At 41.9% G+C, this 14904-nt stretch overlaps 1 protein-coding gene across 11 annotated transcripts in view; it reads right to left on the minus strand.

Annotated features, from left to right (window-relative positions):
* The window catches only part of BRPF3 (bromodomain and PHD finger containing 3), a 55602-nt gene that overhangs the window by 27969 nt on the left and 12729 nt on the right, over positions 1–14904 (minus strand). For 3 of the 11 annotated variants that reach the window (XM_072997446.2, XM_072997449.2, XM_072997447.2), the window contains exons 1-6: positions 13455–13773; positions 9791–11157; positions 7653–7809; positions 3997–4128; positions 1990–2118; positions 906–1218 (exon numbers count right to left, since the gene is read on the minus strand). In XM_072997446.2, the coding sequence (XP_072853547.2) occupies positions 906–1218; positions 1990–2118; positions 3997–4128; positions 7653–7809; positions 9791–11157; positions 13455–13700 (2344 nt within the window). In that variant the 5' untranslated portion in view covers positions 13701–13773. Of the gene's footprint in view, positions 1–905; positions 1219–1989; positions 2119–3996; positions 4129–7652; positions 7810–9790; positions 11158–13454; positions 13775–14904 lie in introns of those variants that run through there. The other 8 variants (XM_078392747.1, XM_072997448.2, XM_072997452.2 and 5 more) reach the window with 5 other exon arrangements.

A 14904-nucleotide genomic window follows, 5' to 3' on the forward strand; every position in this document is an offset into this window, starting at 1 on the left:
CAAAGCATCATTTCCCATAGGAATACACTGAAAACCCATTAATCTGTTCCGGCCAAAAAAAATAATAATCACACAAACACACACACAAAACCACTCCAAGCCCCATCGGAAGACAATGGGGCTGGGAGAAAAAAACCAAACACACACACACACACCACAGTCAGCTCCATCGGAACGCAATGCGGCTGGGGAAAAAAATCAAACACACACACACACACACCACAGCCAGCTCCATCGGAACGCAATGGGGGTGGGAAAACACACACCAAAACACACCAAAAAAATCACAGCACAGAAACAGAACCCCCCCCCCCAAAAAAAACCCCAAACCCACCCTGCAAAACCCTGTAAATGTACTCACCCAGAAGCCAAAAGCAGCACCAGGCAGTCCGAAGCCTCTCTGCACACTAACCATTGGGGCGAACGAGCTACGAAGAAGCTCTTCGCCGACCAACGGTTAGCCCTCTAATTTGAATTCCCTGCCTTTTTCCCCTGCCTCTTTTGTTTGCAACTCAAAGCTCCGGCCGCAAGTCAAAGCAAAATTTTGCGGCTGGAGCTGATCACAACTTGAAATAGTCGTATGTTGGGACGTTCGTAAGGCGAGGCACTACTGTAATTGAAACTATCAGTGCCACATCTGTATTCAATTTTTACCAAAACTACTTTAGAATTATATAGCATAAGCAAAATTAAAAAGATGTGAGGGTGAGATGTCAAGAGTATCTAGAAAATACATCAGAATCAATGTAAAACCCGGACCTTGATTAGGAATAGTAAATTAATTGAACTACTGCCTCCAAAGCAGAATTGTTTTCCAAAATAAGTTACTGAATTACTGTCCACCACTTAAACAAATTGAATTAATTCAAGTTTATTACTAAATTAGATAATCAACAGGCACTCACCATCCTCCCAAGAAAAACGATAAAAATCTTCTGTCTTTGGTGATTCTGGCAAGTGAATCCCCACTTGGGGGTCAAAGCCAATTGTTTCAGCTTGCCGCCGTGCATGGCGTAATATTGCCCCTCCAAGGTCTCTGAGTCGGACAGCTGCTCGATGGAAAACTGTGTCTTTAGAATTATACCTCATGCAGTTGGTGAGAATAAGGTTAAAGTCCTCCTCAAATTCATCCAGTGTTTGGTACTGATGGGACTCCAGCTTCTGCCTCATGGTAGAAAAATCCATTGGCTTGGAAATGAATTCCAGGTAATCTGGAACCTAAACATATAAAACCTGTACAATTACAAAAATCATTTACTAGCCAACCAGGGCATACTCATCACAAACACTCTAAATGCCCTCTTGTTGACACTGGGATAAAGCACAAATTCATAGCAGTATAACCCAGCTATGGCTACTGCAGCTATGGCAAAAGAAACTACCTTGTTAAGAAGTAATTATCAACTTCTGCAAAACAGTGGACTAGTTAAGATGATTGGGAATCTCTCTATTTAAAAACCTTGGAGAAATACCTTGGTTTATGCAACAACATGAGCAGTTCAGCAATATCTTCTACTTGCTATAGTACAATAGCTAAATTCCTGTTGCATAGGTGCACCAGATCTAAATAGTAATGATGTCATGACTCAGTGATATTAATCTTTATTTTAATGTAATTAAAAATTTCCTATCCTGCTCTTCATTTTCCAAGGTTCCCTACAGATCCCTTTTGCCTGGGGAAACATTTGGAAGCCCAAGAGGCAGTGAGGGCTTTAATATCAGAAAATTACTGCCAGATTGCCACTAGAGGATTTGATCTGGTGATGGTTTTTACAGTGGTGATTTTCCCATTCCCTGTACTAAGCCTCCCAAAGGCTTCCTCAAGGCAAAATGGATCCCTACTCAGAACCTGAAGGAGGGATAGGAATTCTTAAATTAAAATAAAAGGTTAATATCACCATGTGAATGGTATGGTTGCACCAACTGGATTTCAGTCAATTTATATGACTGCGTTCTTATCAAAGCTTAACTATAGCTCTAGGAACTTGCCTCATTTAAGTTGACAGGATCTGCAAATATTTGAGCTGGATCCTTTTCCTGCAGTAGATCAAGTGTTGTGCGCAGCAGAACATTGAATGGAGTGAGCTGTAGCTCCATAGCAGCTTGCTGAACCTTTACCTGAAAATCAGGAAACCAATTGTCAAATACAGATATCAAAGACAGAAAAAACAATATGTCCCTTTATCATATATAATAAAATTAACCAGTCTGTTCATCAGTCTCAATGTGACAACTATATGTACATTAATTCCAGAAGAAACTTTGATAAGTGCTTCTTCCATAATACAGTGGTACCTCGACTTACGAACTTAATCCATTTTGGAACAACGTTCGTACGTCGAAAAGTTCGTAAGTCAAAGTACCATTTCCCATTGAAATGCATGGGAATGGAATTAATGTGTTCCAGCATTTCAAAAGGCAAAAAGGCAGGGGAAAGGGGCTATAAACTCCAATTTCCCGCCATTTCTCCCTGGCTTTTTGGCTTCGGAGGTCTCAGCTTCCTCCAATGACGGGGGGAAACCCCTTTGAGCTCTCCGAAGGTGCCAATTGTGGCAGCGGGAACCCCCAGGGAGGTCTCCCAGGACTTGCCCGCCACCATGGGAGACCTCCCTGGGGGTCCCTGCCACCGCGATCGGCGCCTTTGGAGCTCTCAAAGGGCTTCCTCCGATGTTGGGCAGAAAGCTCTTTGAGGGCTCCGAAGGCAAAAAGAAAGAGAGAAAGGGCAGGAAATTCAAATTTCCTGCCCTTTCTTCCTGCCTTTTTGGATTCGGAGCTCTCCAAGGGCTTCCTCCGATGTAGGGGGGAAAGCCCTTTGAGAACTCGAAAGTGCCAATCGCGGCGGCATCAAGAGGCTGCTGCATGTTGTGCCATCTGCTTTCTGGAGGCATAACTAGGCAAGAAAATTTGGGGCAATTATCGATAAAGCATTGTCATACCAAATTGGCATACAATGGGACTGCAACAGTCATATGCCTTTTAAGACTTTTTCGAAAATTCAGCTGCAACAAAAATCAGTTTTTAGATGTGAAGTGGACCAGTAGCAGAGGATAAATCTTGCAAGTACTTTAATATACAACTGTTGATTGTACAACTCAAAACAGTATTTATTAGCTACCAAAGCATATCTTGGGACCTTGTTAGTTGAAGGACAGCCTTGTTTCATACAAATATATGCAAAATATTTGTTTTTCATCCGAGAGCCTTTCCATCTGATATTTGTAGAGTTTTTCGTTAATGCTGCCCTGTTTGTAAAAAGCACTTATCAAAGGATCTTGCTTTGCACTAGACTTGCTGTTCTTTTAGCAGCAGGGAGACATTTTTATTTGCCCACACATTTCAACAGGTTTTACACTTCTGTATGCTTTAGAAATAATGTTAATGTTGTAGAGGAGCTCTGTTGTGTTTCATGGTTTATGCTTTTATCTTTAGTTCTGCTTTTATTGTTATTTTATTATCATATATCATTCTGAGCCAATTGTGAAGTGAGTCAGATATCACATTTTATTGGACTCTGTGTGTGTGTGTGTGTGTGTGTGTGTGTGTGTGTGTGTGTGTGTGTGTGTGTGTGTGTGTGTGTGTGTGTGTGCGCGCGCGCATGGTACAATTTGTCCAGCGAATGGTGGCACCTGATCAATCTCAGAACCTGATTTTGACTGCAATCTTGCCCACACTTACTTGGAACTAAACCCAAGTAAACAGAGCAGGGCTTGAGGCCAAACAAATATCCTTAGGAATTCAATGGCTTTTAGAATAACATGGCAATAATTCACAACTTCTAGCATATCTTTACCAAGTCACAATCAATGTCATTAAATTGTACATCTTTATTAGCAGTGGAAACAGCTAATAAATACATTTGCACTGTACCTTGTAACAAATGGAAATATGTTTGTTTCTGTGTACACAGAGAGAGAGAGAGTTCTCCCTATGTAAGGAGTCTGATGTCTAGGCTCAAGGAACACTGCTAAAAGGCCTCTGAATCATGATACTACTCACCTGTTCACGTTTGAGTTTCTCACGTTTACGGATTAATTCAATGAGGAGCCGTGCTCTTTCTAAGTCATGCCGCAGTTTCTGCCAGTATTTCAGTTCTTCTTTGACAGCACTGGTCTTTTCATCTTGCTCTTTCTGTGAAGTAGACATATTTTTTCCTACTCTCATTTCAGACTTCTACTGATTGAACTTTCCTGGTCTACAGAAATTCATGAGTAGACACTCTTAGAATGTGCTTTGTAAGCATTATAATTCAGTCCGGTTAAATAGGCACAGTATTGATTAGTACTGTACTAATAAATAATTCATACCCAGGGTTATAACATTTTAGAAGTATCTTAGCTATGCTTACTGACATTTCTATAACTTTAAAGTGAGTTTTAGGACATAACTGTGCTAAAACTGAAAACAAGACTGAATGAAATATAGGATTCCTCTGTCCAGGAAACTTTCTACCTAAGGCAGAAGAGCCAAACAAATGTAATATCATAGAGCACAGCAAGTGTCAGGTAAACATTTTGACTGAAGACAATAATAAAGGTAGGTGTCACCCACTGTTGTTGCTATATGAAATTAAGCAGTAGCAATAATAAAGCTAGGGTTCATGACCTGAAGGAAACAAGTAACTCAGAACCAAGGGGATGTTACCTCAAGCAATTAATCAGTGTATATGTCCTGTCACTTTAAAAACTAAGGAAAACTGGCGTTTAGTGGTGCTAATTGTTTCTAAAGTATATCCTAAACAGAAAAGAAACATAAAGTGGATAGAATCCATTGATTAATATCCACAGTGAAAATAACAATGGGTTGTTTTTCAATAGTAGTAAAGGCTGCCCTGTGGGATGAATTAGATGGCTGGATAGCTCAATGGTTTAGGTATCTAGGTATCCTGCAAGAAGAGCTGCCTGTGTAGACATCAGCAAGCTACACAGACCCAAAGCACACACCCCCCCCCAAAAAAGGGAATGGTAAACCACTTATGTATATTTTCTACCTAAAAAACTATGGAAAGGGTCGCTATAACTCAGAATTGATTTAACATGACATAATTATTAGTATTATGGGGTGAACTAAGAGTTTTTTCATCTGAAAAGAGCAAGTCATTAAAGGTTTTGTATTGCAGAATACAAATCCATTTTTGTAAGCTGACTGGCTAGCTCAGTGGTTTAGGTATCTGGCTAAAGACAAGAGGTAGGGAGTTCGATTCCCCATTGTGCATGCCAGAAGAGCCAGCCTACGTGGCCTTGGGCAAGTTACGCAGTCCCAGGGTACCCTTGCCCAGCCTGGCTAATCAAAGCAGCCAGGCCTATAACATCTGAATGAGCTATGGCAATAGTTAATGGGTCTCTCCAGGAGGGCAAGGTTCCCCCTTGCCCTCAAGAAGACACTCATTAGGCCCATTAGAAAGAAACCGAGCTTGGCAGCGGACAATATTGGTAATTAAAGGCCCGTCGCTAATGTTTCTTTCCTCAGCAAGGTAGCTGAGAGGGTGGTGGCCGACCAGCCCCAGGGTCCCGATGAAACCAATGCCCTAGGTCCATTCCAGTCGGGCTTCAGGCCACGCCACGGCATGGAAATGCCACGGGTCACCCTGTTTCATGACCTATTGAGAGAGGCCAACAGGGGCAAAATGTCTCTGCTGGCCCTCCTCGATATCTCAGCCACCTTTGATACCGTCGACCACGGTATCCTCCTGGGGAGGCTCTCTGAGTTGAGAATTGGTGGCCTGGCTTTTGCCTGGCTCTGTTCCTTCTTGGAGGACCGTCCGCAGAAAGTGCAGATTGGAGAGAGCTTTTCGACCCCGTGGAGCATCAATTGTGGGGTTCCACAGGGCTCAATCATCTCTCCAATGCTCTTTAACATTTATATGAGGCTGCTGGGAGGGGTCATCAGGGGATGTGGGGCTTTGTGTCATCAGTACGCTGATGATATTCAGCTCTGCATCTCCTTTTTTCCAACAAGAGTGGATGCTGTTTCGTCCCTTGAGCGCTGCCTGGGGGCGTTCATCAATGGATGCAGGAAAATGTACTGAGGCTGAACCCGGGCATAACGGAGGTCCTTCAGGTGTGTGGCCGAGACATCAGTGGTTTGGGAAACTCCCTCTCTTTTGGGAGGGTGACTCTTACCACCAAGAGTGGGGTTCACAGTTTGGGTGTACATCTGGACCCGGCGCTCACCATGGAAACTCAGGTGGCGTAAGTGGTCCATTCCGCAGACTTCCATCTTCGGCAGATTGTCCAGCTGCACCCCTATCTTGATGTGGGGGCACTCACCACTTTGGTCCATGCACTCATAGTCTCAAGATTAGACTACTGTAATGCACTCTATATGGGGCTGCCTTTGAGACTGATGCAGAAACTATAGATGGTGCAGAATACGGTGGCAAGACTTCTTACAGGGGTGAAAATATACCACCCTATTTCCTCCACTCTGGCCACCTTGCATTGGCTGCCCATTTGCTTCCGCGTTGATTTCAAAGTCCTACCGATGACATATAAAGCCCTAAATGGTTTAGAAGCTCAATATCTGGCAGAGTGCCTTGTCCCACCCAGTTCTACCAGAGTCACTTGTTCCAGCCAAGCTGGGTGGCTGAGGGGCCTAACGCCGAGGGAGGTCCAGAAGGAAAGAATGAGGAACCAGGTCTTCTCGGCAGTGGCCCCTCACCTCTGGAACAACTTGCCCATGGAGATCCGCCTGGCTCCCTCTCTGGGTGTCTTCAGGAGTAAACTTGAGACTTGGTTATTTGGGTAAGCTTTCCCTCCTGCTGTATCTTAATTTCTATATTTTCGCCATCTTGGATTTATTTATGTACATTTTTATTGGTCTAACTTTTTTTAAATTTGTAATGCTGCCCAGAGCAGACCTTTGGTCTAGATGGGTGGGGTAGAAATTAAATAAATAAAATTATCTACCTGGAAAACACCAAAATGGATCACCATAAGTCATAACTGACTTGATGGTATATGCTTATTATTATTCTTATAGAATACATACAAGCTGCAAGTTGCAAAATCCATTATTACAATTAGAAGAATAATTATGCAGAAAACAACTCAATAAGAAGTGTTACAGAATTTCTCTCTCCTGTTTGTTACATATGGATACCTGAAGGACCGCCTCCTTCCATATGAACCTACCCGGCAGTTAAGATCTAGCCAGGGGGCCCTTTTGAAAGAGCCGTCCCTTAAGGAGGTAAGAGGGACGGCTTGTAGACAAAGGGCCTTTTCAGCAGCTGCCCCCAGACTATGGAATGCCCTCCCGACTGAGATTCGTCTGGCGCCGACGCTGATGACATTTCGGCGCCAGGTCAAAACCTTCCTGTTCCAGAAGGCTTTTAACTGAAATAATATTAGCTGTGGGTCTGATGGCAATTTTAATTGTATTTTAATTGTATTTTAATTATTTTATCTTTTGCTGTATTGAATTTTAATTATTGTAAGCCGCCCAGAGACCTCTGGGTAGTTTGGGCGGCATATAAATTGAATAAATAAATAAAATAAATAAATAAAATAAATAAATATGTGCAAAGTACATTATCTCTACTGATGTGACTATTTTGAGATGAATACTTTTCATCCAATCTTTCCAGATGTTTTCCTAACAATTGTTTCACATCATTTTTCCCCAAAATAAAATAACATCTTGAGATGTTGTTATACCTGTTCTGCATTTCTTTGGGACTGTAAGTGAGAGTGCAGCCGTCGTATTAGTGGGACACCATTTCTGGACTGACGCTTTAACAGCCAGTAGTTGTGAAGCCTCTGCATAAACTGATTTTTTCTCTGGAAAGAGAGTCCACTGCAGATTTTATTCAGCCTACAGAAAAGGAACAGCAGCAAGATGTTTCATTGCATATGAAGAAATTACAAAGTCTGAGGCACATAAAGGGAGTGTGTGACAGAAATGTATATAATTATGCATGGTACGGATAGAGTGGAAACAAGGGGTTTTTCTCCTACTCTTATCATACTAGAACCTGGAGTCATCCAGTGAAGCTGAAAGAAAGGAGATCAGCATGGGATAAAATAAAGTTCTTTTTCACAGTGTTTGCAAAGGTTGTGTTTGGGCTGATGATCCTAGACAGATTTTAAAATATATTTAAAAAAGTAATAGAAAAAATGGCTACCAAATGTATTAATGGCTTCAGTGTAAGATGCACTATGCCTCTCAATATCAGTTCCTGGAGAACACAAGTAGGAGTGTGCTGTTGTGTTTATGGCCTCCCTGTGAGTTTCTCAGAAGCCTCTGGTTGGCCATAGTGAGAAAAGAAGCTTATAATAATCAGGTCTTAGTGTGATTTACACAATAATTCTTACCTTCTTATGTTTCCATTGTTAAAATACAAATGTTAAACCCAGTTTCAGATTCTGAAAGTCCAGTTTGAGGCATTGTAGCCTTCCCACTTCAACAATATGATGTAGTTTTGTAATGTCATGTAAGTACATATTAAGAGCTATACAAGTTCATCAAAGGCTTTCAACTATGAAATTGGTTCCATTAGAACCAGCTCTACAGCTCCTATTAAGCAATCACAACAGTGAAATGGGAAACACTGAGTTACTATCTAAGCTCAAATGCGCCAAATTACAAGGTTTAACACAAGCAATTCAGTAGATCAATACATTTTATACAGTTATTTAATTGCATAGTTGAAAGGAACACTAGGCAACAAATACAAGTTTAGATTAAGGCTCTAATCCTGCACATAGCTAGAATGGCTAAATACCACAGAAATACATGCACTGAAAAAATTCGCTCGTAACGAAAAAGCTATTGTTGTTTTCCAATAAGTTCACCTGAAACTGATACGTAGCTGCACTTCTTTTAATTCTAGAGACTTATAAATGTAGAACAGTGGTTCTTAACCTTGGGTTACTCAGGTGTTTTTGGACTGCAACTCCCAGAAGCCTTCACCATCAGCTCTGCTGGCTGGGGTTTCTGGGAGTTGCAGTTCAAAAACACCTGAGTAACCAAAGGTTAAGAACCACTGATGTAGAAGAGTCAGCTGCAATGTAAGAAGTTTTGAGAAATAGAATGCTGGAGCAGGATTCACTGAGACCTAGGTCCAAATCTTCACTCAGTCACAGAAACTTCCTCTGCAGGCAGTAATGGTAAACAACTCCTTTAATACCTCATGGATCTCAAAAACCCTTTAGGCTCCTCATAAGTAAGAAACAACTTGGTAGTGCATAGCACACCATACACAAAAGCCTTTTTAAAAAGAATATGTTCTTTGCCTTAGAGCAGCGATGGCGAACCTATGGCATGTGTGCCACAGCTGGCACGCAGAGCCCCTTCTGTGGGCACCCGAGCGATACTTCCCCCCCCCCGGAGCCAAACCTCAGGAAGCAGCTGCAGCCACAGTGCTGGCGCTTCAACAGGCAGCAGGCCAGGATCCAGAGCTGGCGGCAGATCCGAAGTGGGGTCTCGAGGCACCTCCATGCCCAGGATTCCCCCTTCCGCCACCACTTCCAGTTCCGCCACCAGCATTTCCGGTTCCGCCGCCACTGCCACCACGGCACCCGCTGGTTTGGGTTTTTTGCCCCCTAGTTTGGGCACTCGGGCTCAAAAAGGTTCGCTGCCACTGCCTTAGAGCATGGAAAATACATAACTGCCACAAAGTATATTTCATATAAATATAACTTCTTTGTGCTGTCCTGGCAAACTAAAACAAATCATTTGTTGCAGAGGCCACACAGCAAAAAGAAGGCATTTCTTTAGACTCAAGGTTGAACAGAAATCCTAGACACTGATGTATCGGCACAGAAGCTGTAACTTGAAGAATCACACCACTTACCGGTAAGAAGGTATCTGTGTGACCATTAGTAGAGGTGTTGAAGTACAACTTTTCTTCTTCACCTTCTGTTTTAACTTTACTTTGTTCTTGTTTTGGGGAGTGCGATCATCAACTATCTCACTCTTTGCAATATTTCCCTCTCCTTCGTGGACAGCAGCTGAATGCCTTTTCTTCACTGTGCCAGGAGGGGAATGTACCTCACAGTAAGCAGTTTTACGCACAGTAAATGTTGTGCCATTGAGGCTGGTCTCCCTCATGGGCTCAATCTTCATAAAAAGACCAGCCCTCTGGGCACAGGTAACATGGAAAGCAGTGTAGCAGTTTACCTTGTGACATTGGATGGCTGCTCCCATGCCCTTCTGCTTGCAGATGTAGCATGTTAGCTTCCAGCGAGCTGGTGGGATATTCTCTATCCCTTCAATGGGTTCCAGAAAAACAGTGTTCGCAAAGCAGACTTCTGGGATCCATATGGCACAAACAACATGGGCCCAGTGACCATCACTGGTCTGTTTGAAGGCACCACCTTTGTTTGGGCACAAAACACAATCAACAGGGCGGGAAGGGGATTGTAGGCAACAGCGACAAAGCCATTGCCCCTCAGGGATATAGGGCACACCATAGCATTCTTGGTGCACAGCCAAGTTACAAATATCACAAAACAAAATGACATTGCTGTTATGACACTCATCATCCATGCAAACACAACAAACAGCATCTTCATCTATCAGGGTCTGCTGGGCGCCACTGTTACGGCTCTCCAAGTATGACTCCTTTTCCAACCGATCTAAAAGCAATTCAAAGGTCTCAGCAGAAATTGACCCATAACCATCATTCTTCCTCTTTTCATTGATCATGTCAAGCCAAGCTAAATCCTCTTCATCCATATCATATTCAATTTCAGCATCAACATCCTCAGGTGGTTTCTCAATATACTGATAGTATGTTGAAGGCAAGGGTGGAGCATCTGGCTGGCTGAATGAGTCAATCATGCGAAAGCTTGGTTGTGGCAAATGGAAAGATGTCCCTGGAGCATGTTTTGTACATGTCTCCCTTTTTTTGCCTTTACACTGTGTTTTCTTCGATTTTGAAGGAAATAATGGTTGCTCACTATTTTCTTTGTTACTATTGCATTCTGTAATATCTTGGGCAGTCAGTTCATCCTCAGTTATAATCTTTAAAGGATCATAGATGCTGATTCGATGGAGACGACCATCAATATCAACTTCCACTATTCGTTGAGCTTGGGCATAAGTTAGAGTTTCTCTTGTGGGTGAGCATTTCAAGCTATATGGTGAAGGAGACCGTCTGCCTTCTAGATTCTGTCGTGACCTCCTCCGAGGTTTCCTCATAGCAGCAACTCCAAATACCTATAGGACAATTCAGGGGAGGGAGAATAGTTTACATACCAGCATATCTAAATATGACCTACACTGATTCTTATACAATATAGGGCTTAATTTTATATCTGATTAATTAGCTGAGTTAAATTTTAATTGGTGAAGACAGAACTAAGAACACATTTTATTTGGAGGCTACATTGGTTGTAGCAAGGAAAAAAGTTAAAGAACAGTTTTAATGGGAGAGCAAAGTTTTTGTTTATTAAAATTCCAATAATATTTTGTACAATATTTTGAAGAGTGAATCTTTAAGCTCTGGAAATACTGAAACTCGCATTTATTTAAATAGAATGGTTTACTCAGTTAAAAGACAGATTACTAACAAACTACAGGAATAATCTAATATACGTGGTGCAGATGCATTGAATTCAAAAGGGCTTATTCTCAGATAAATGGATACAGGATTGCAATCTGAAAGCTCTTTAATTAATGGATAGCCTTTAACATTAAGACATTCTGAATATGGATCCTCAAATTCTTTTTTTCTCTCATTCTATTGAAATGTCTAAGAATATTGTACTCATATTGCAGCCTTTTATAGCATGGACAGGACAAAGATTCTATTGCCAACAGGATGAAATTCAGAAATAACCATAGTAAAAGAAAGGAAAGAAAATACAACAGAAACAAGGAAGCTAGAACATGAAGAAAAGGGCAGAATAGGAAATCTAATTAAAAGATCTAGAAAAAGACCTATTGTAAAAAAACATAAACTCACAGGAGGAGGTTAAAAGAAGCAGGAATTTAAAAACACAGTCTTTCTTGATGAACTAGGAATATAGAATACTAAGCAGCACATGGGTTCAGCCTAGAAAGATAAATTTGAGTTGATGTGTTATCTCTTAGTGCAGTTGGGTTTATGAAGCTTCAAAGAAGCAGCAAACTAGTTCTGTGAATATCATTTTGAAAGAAAATACAGCTTCAAAATGAGACCCATATATTAATGCTCCTAAATCATAAACAAGGAACTGTTTTTAAAAAACTGAATTTGAGGCCTTTTGTAAACAAAAATTGCCTTGGATCCTGTCACACAACCTCAGCTGGGATCAATGCTTCCCCTACTGTCTCCAACACCAGCTCTATAAATGTATGGTCTCATGGGTACACATGTGTGCAGTGCTGACTCACCATCAGCGTAATTCTATGAACATTTTTCAATTAAGAAAAATGTCCCAGAATCAGATACTAAACCAACAATAAATTAGCTGTGGCTATCAAGACAAAAAGATCACAATACAACTGAATATTTACACCTGCATGTTCAATGATGTAACTCAGAACAGCAAACAGGTACTAATTAACAAGTCTTTGATTGAATTCCTAATAGAGCACCAGTTGCATGACTTAGCACATAACAATTTAACTTGGGACTCACTAATTAGCACTCCAAGTTACATCACTGCACTTACACAAACACAAATATTCATTTGGATTCTGGCCACAGATTAAAACTGCATTCACGTAATGTGAAACATCCTTGCTTCCTACCTTTCCTGCACAGCTGCAAAAATGTGATCAAAATTTTTCATTTTCATTCCTATTAACTGCAGGATGTCTGAAACCTATACTGTAATTTAACCTAACCTGTGGTTCTTTGAAACAAGTCAATTTCATAACAGCCTTATGCCAACAAAACCTACCGTAGCTATGATTATCCATAGTGGCTATATTTGTACATAAAAATATGCCATGGTTTATTATGACCGGAACGAGTTGCCATGAAATTCAGGTTCATATTTTCTGCCCTGTCCTCCTGCACAATCAAAAGTTTTGAGATTTTTTTATTAAAGTACTAAAGTATATAAATAACTTCAGTATTAAAGTAATTGAAGTTCCCCATGTTGTCCTCTGCATTAAACTGGCTAATAACAAATGTGGTTAGTTTTAAAACGTCAACTTGAAACCAGTTTCTGCAACTGATTTATGGAACTACTCATAGTTAGTACTAACTGCAATCACCAGTTAGGTAACACAGTAAGGCATGGTGGACCATCTTCTCCTGATTATGCAGGAAGAAGAAAGAGAAGTGAGAGTAGGCATGCCAGAAGCTCACTATGGTTCATACCTGCCACGCTAATTCAACTTGTTCAGGTTAAGATGTCATACAATTCTGCAGTTAATCTAAAACAAGCAAAATCTTCCCAACTGAAAAATGTTTAGAGATCCATAAGGGTGCAGTGGACTGGGAGGTGTATATTTTAACATAATTTGCACACATAGTGTTATCACTTCAACACACTGTGTCTGTACAGTAAAATAATACATACCGTATTTGCCGGCGTACAAGGCGACTGGCCATATAAGACGACCCCCCCAACATTTCCACTCAAAATATAGAATGGACGGCTCTGCTGTGGCGGCGGCGGCAGCTGCCTGGGGCTCTGCCCGGGCCCGCCCTGGAAGTTCATGGTCAGCGGGGAGGAGGGCGAGAAAGAGGGGAAGAGGCTGCGCGGGCAGCGGCAGGAGGAGGAGGAGGAAGAGGGGAAGCGGGCGGGTGGCGGGCAAGCGTGCATGCAACTGGCTCAGCGGCAGCGGGCAGCCCGGCGGCGGGCTCTGGTCGCTCAGGCATGGCCGTCTCTGCTTCCCTCCCTCCATCCAGACCAACTGCCTGCCTGCCGGCCTGCCTTCCTCCCCGGCCAGCGCGGCCCCACGTCACTCACTCAATGGCGGCGGCAGCTCCTTCCTGGCCCAAATGAAGTGCACCCGGCGTACAAGACAACCCCCCTACTTGGAGGCAGGTTTTTTGGGCCAAAAAAGTCATCTTGTATGCCGGCAAATACGGTAAATGTATCATTTAAGGAAAGAGGACAGCTCCCCCTTGGACATCTATCATGAAAGCTGAATTAATTCATTGAGATTACAATTGCTTCACAGATGCATATACTGTTTTCAGTGGTCACTTGTTCTGAAATGATGTAATTTGTGAATGGGACAACTTCACAGTAAACTATTTTAAGAAAATCACTAGAACTCAGAAAAATCCAAAGAGTCTAACTGCCTAGCTATTAAAGTATTGATGCTGACAAATTTATATCTCCCCCAGTTCTGTGAAGGGCCCAACACCTAAAATATTATGCTAGCTTCTAAAATTTTTTTAAAAAAACAATAATAATATATAATCCACTTGTCTGAAGAGCTATAAGAATCCAGTCTTCCTCCACCTGATTAGACTTTTCAGTTGTTAAACTAGTTGTATAAAGAACCCTGATTGTTAACAATGCTACAATCCAATACAGTGGTGCCTCGCTTAGCGATCGCTCAGTTGAGCAACGAAATCGCTTAGCGATGGGGTTTTGGCCATCGCTCGAGCGATCGCTTAGTGATGGCCCCTATGGGGGAAAATCGCTTTGCAATGATCGCGGGGAAGCGATAATTGCAAAGCCCCCATTTTCGGCCAGCTGATCGGCGGTTCCAAAATGGCCGCCCGCTGTGTTGCCTCGCTTTAGAGGCACTGAAAATGGCCGCCGTAATGGAGGATCTTCGCATAAGGTTAGTTTTAAAGCCCATAGGAATGAAATAAACAAGTTTAAATGCGTTTCTATGGGCTTTTAAAAATCGCTTAGTGACGAAATCCCTTAGCGATATTTTTTCCTGCACGGATTAACGTCGCTAAGCAAGGCACCACTGTATCTCCATACTTCCAAGCAGGACCTTCTTCTGAACTCAGTAAGATAGTCTTCCAGCCAAAGATGAATAAACTGACTGTTTAAATTTCTA

This window comes from Pogona vitticeps, chromosome 4, assembly GCF_051106095.1.
Source record: "Pogona vitticeps strain Pit_001003342236 chromosome 4, PviZW2.1, whole genome shotgun sequence".
Lineage (NCBI taxonomy): Eukaryota > Metazoa > Chordata > Lepidosauria > Squamata > Agamidae > Pogona > Pogona vitticeps.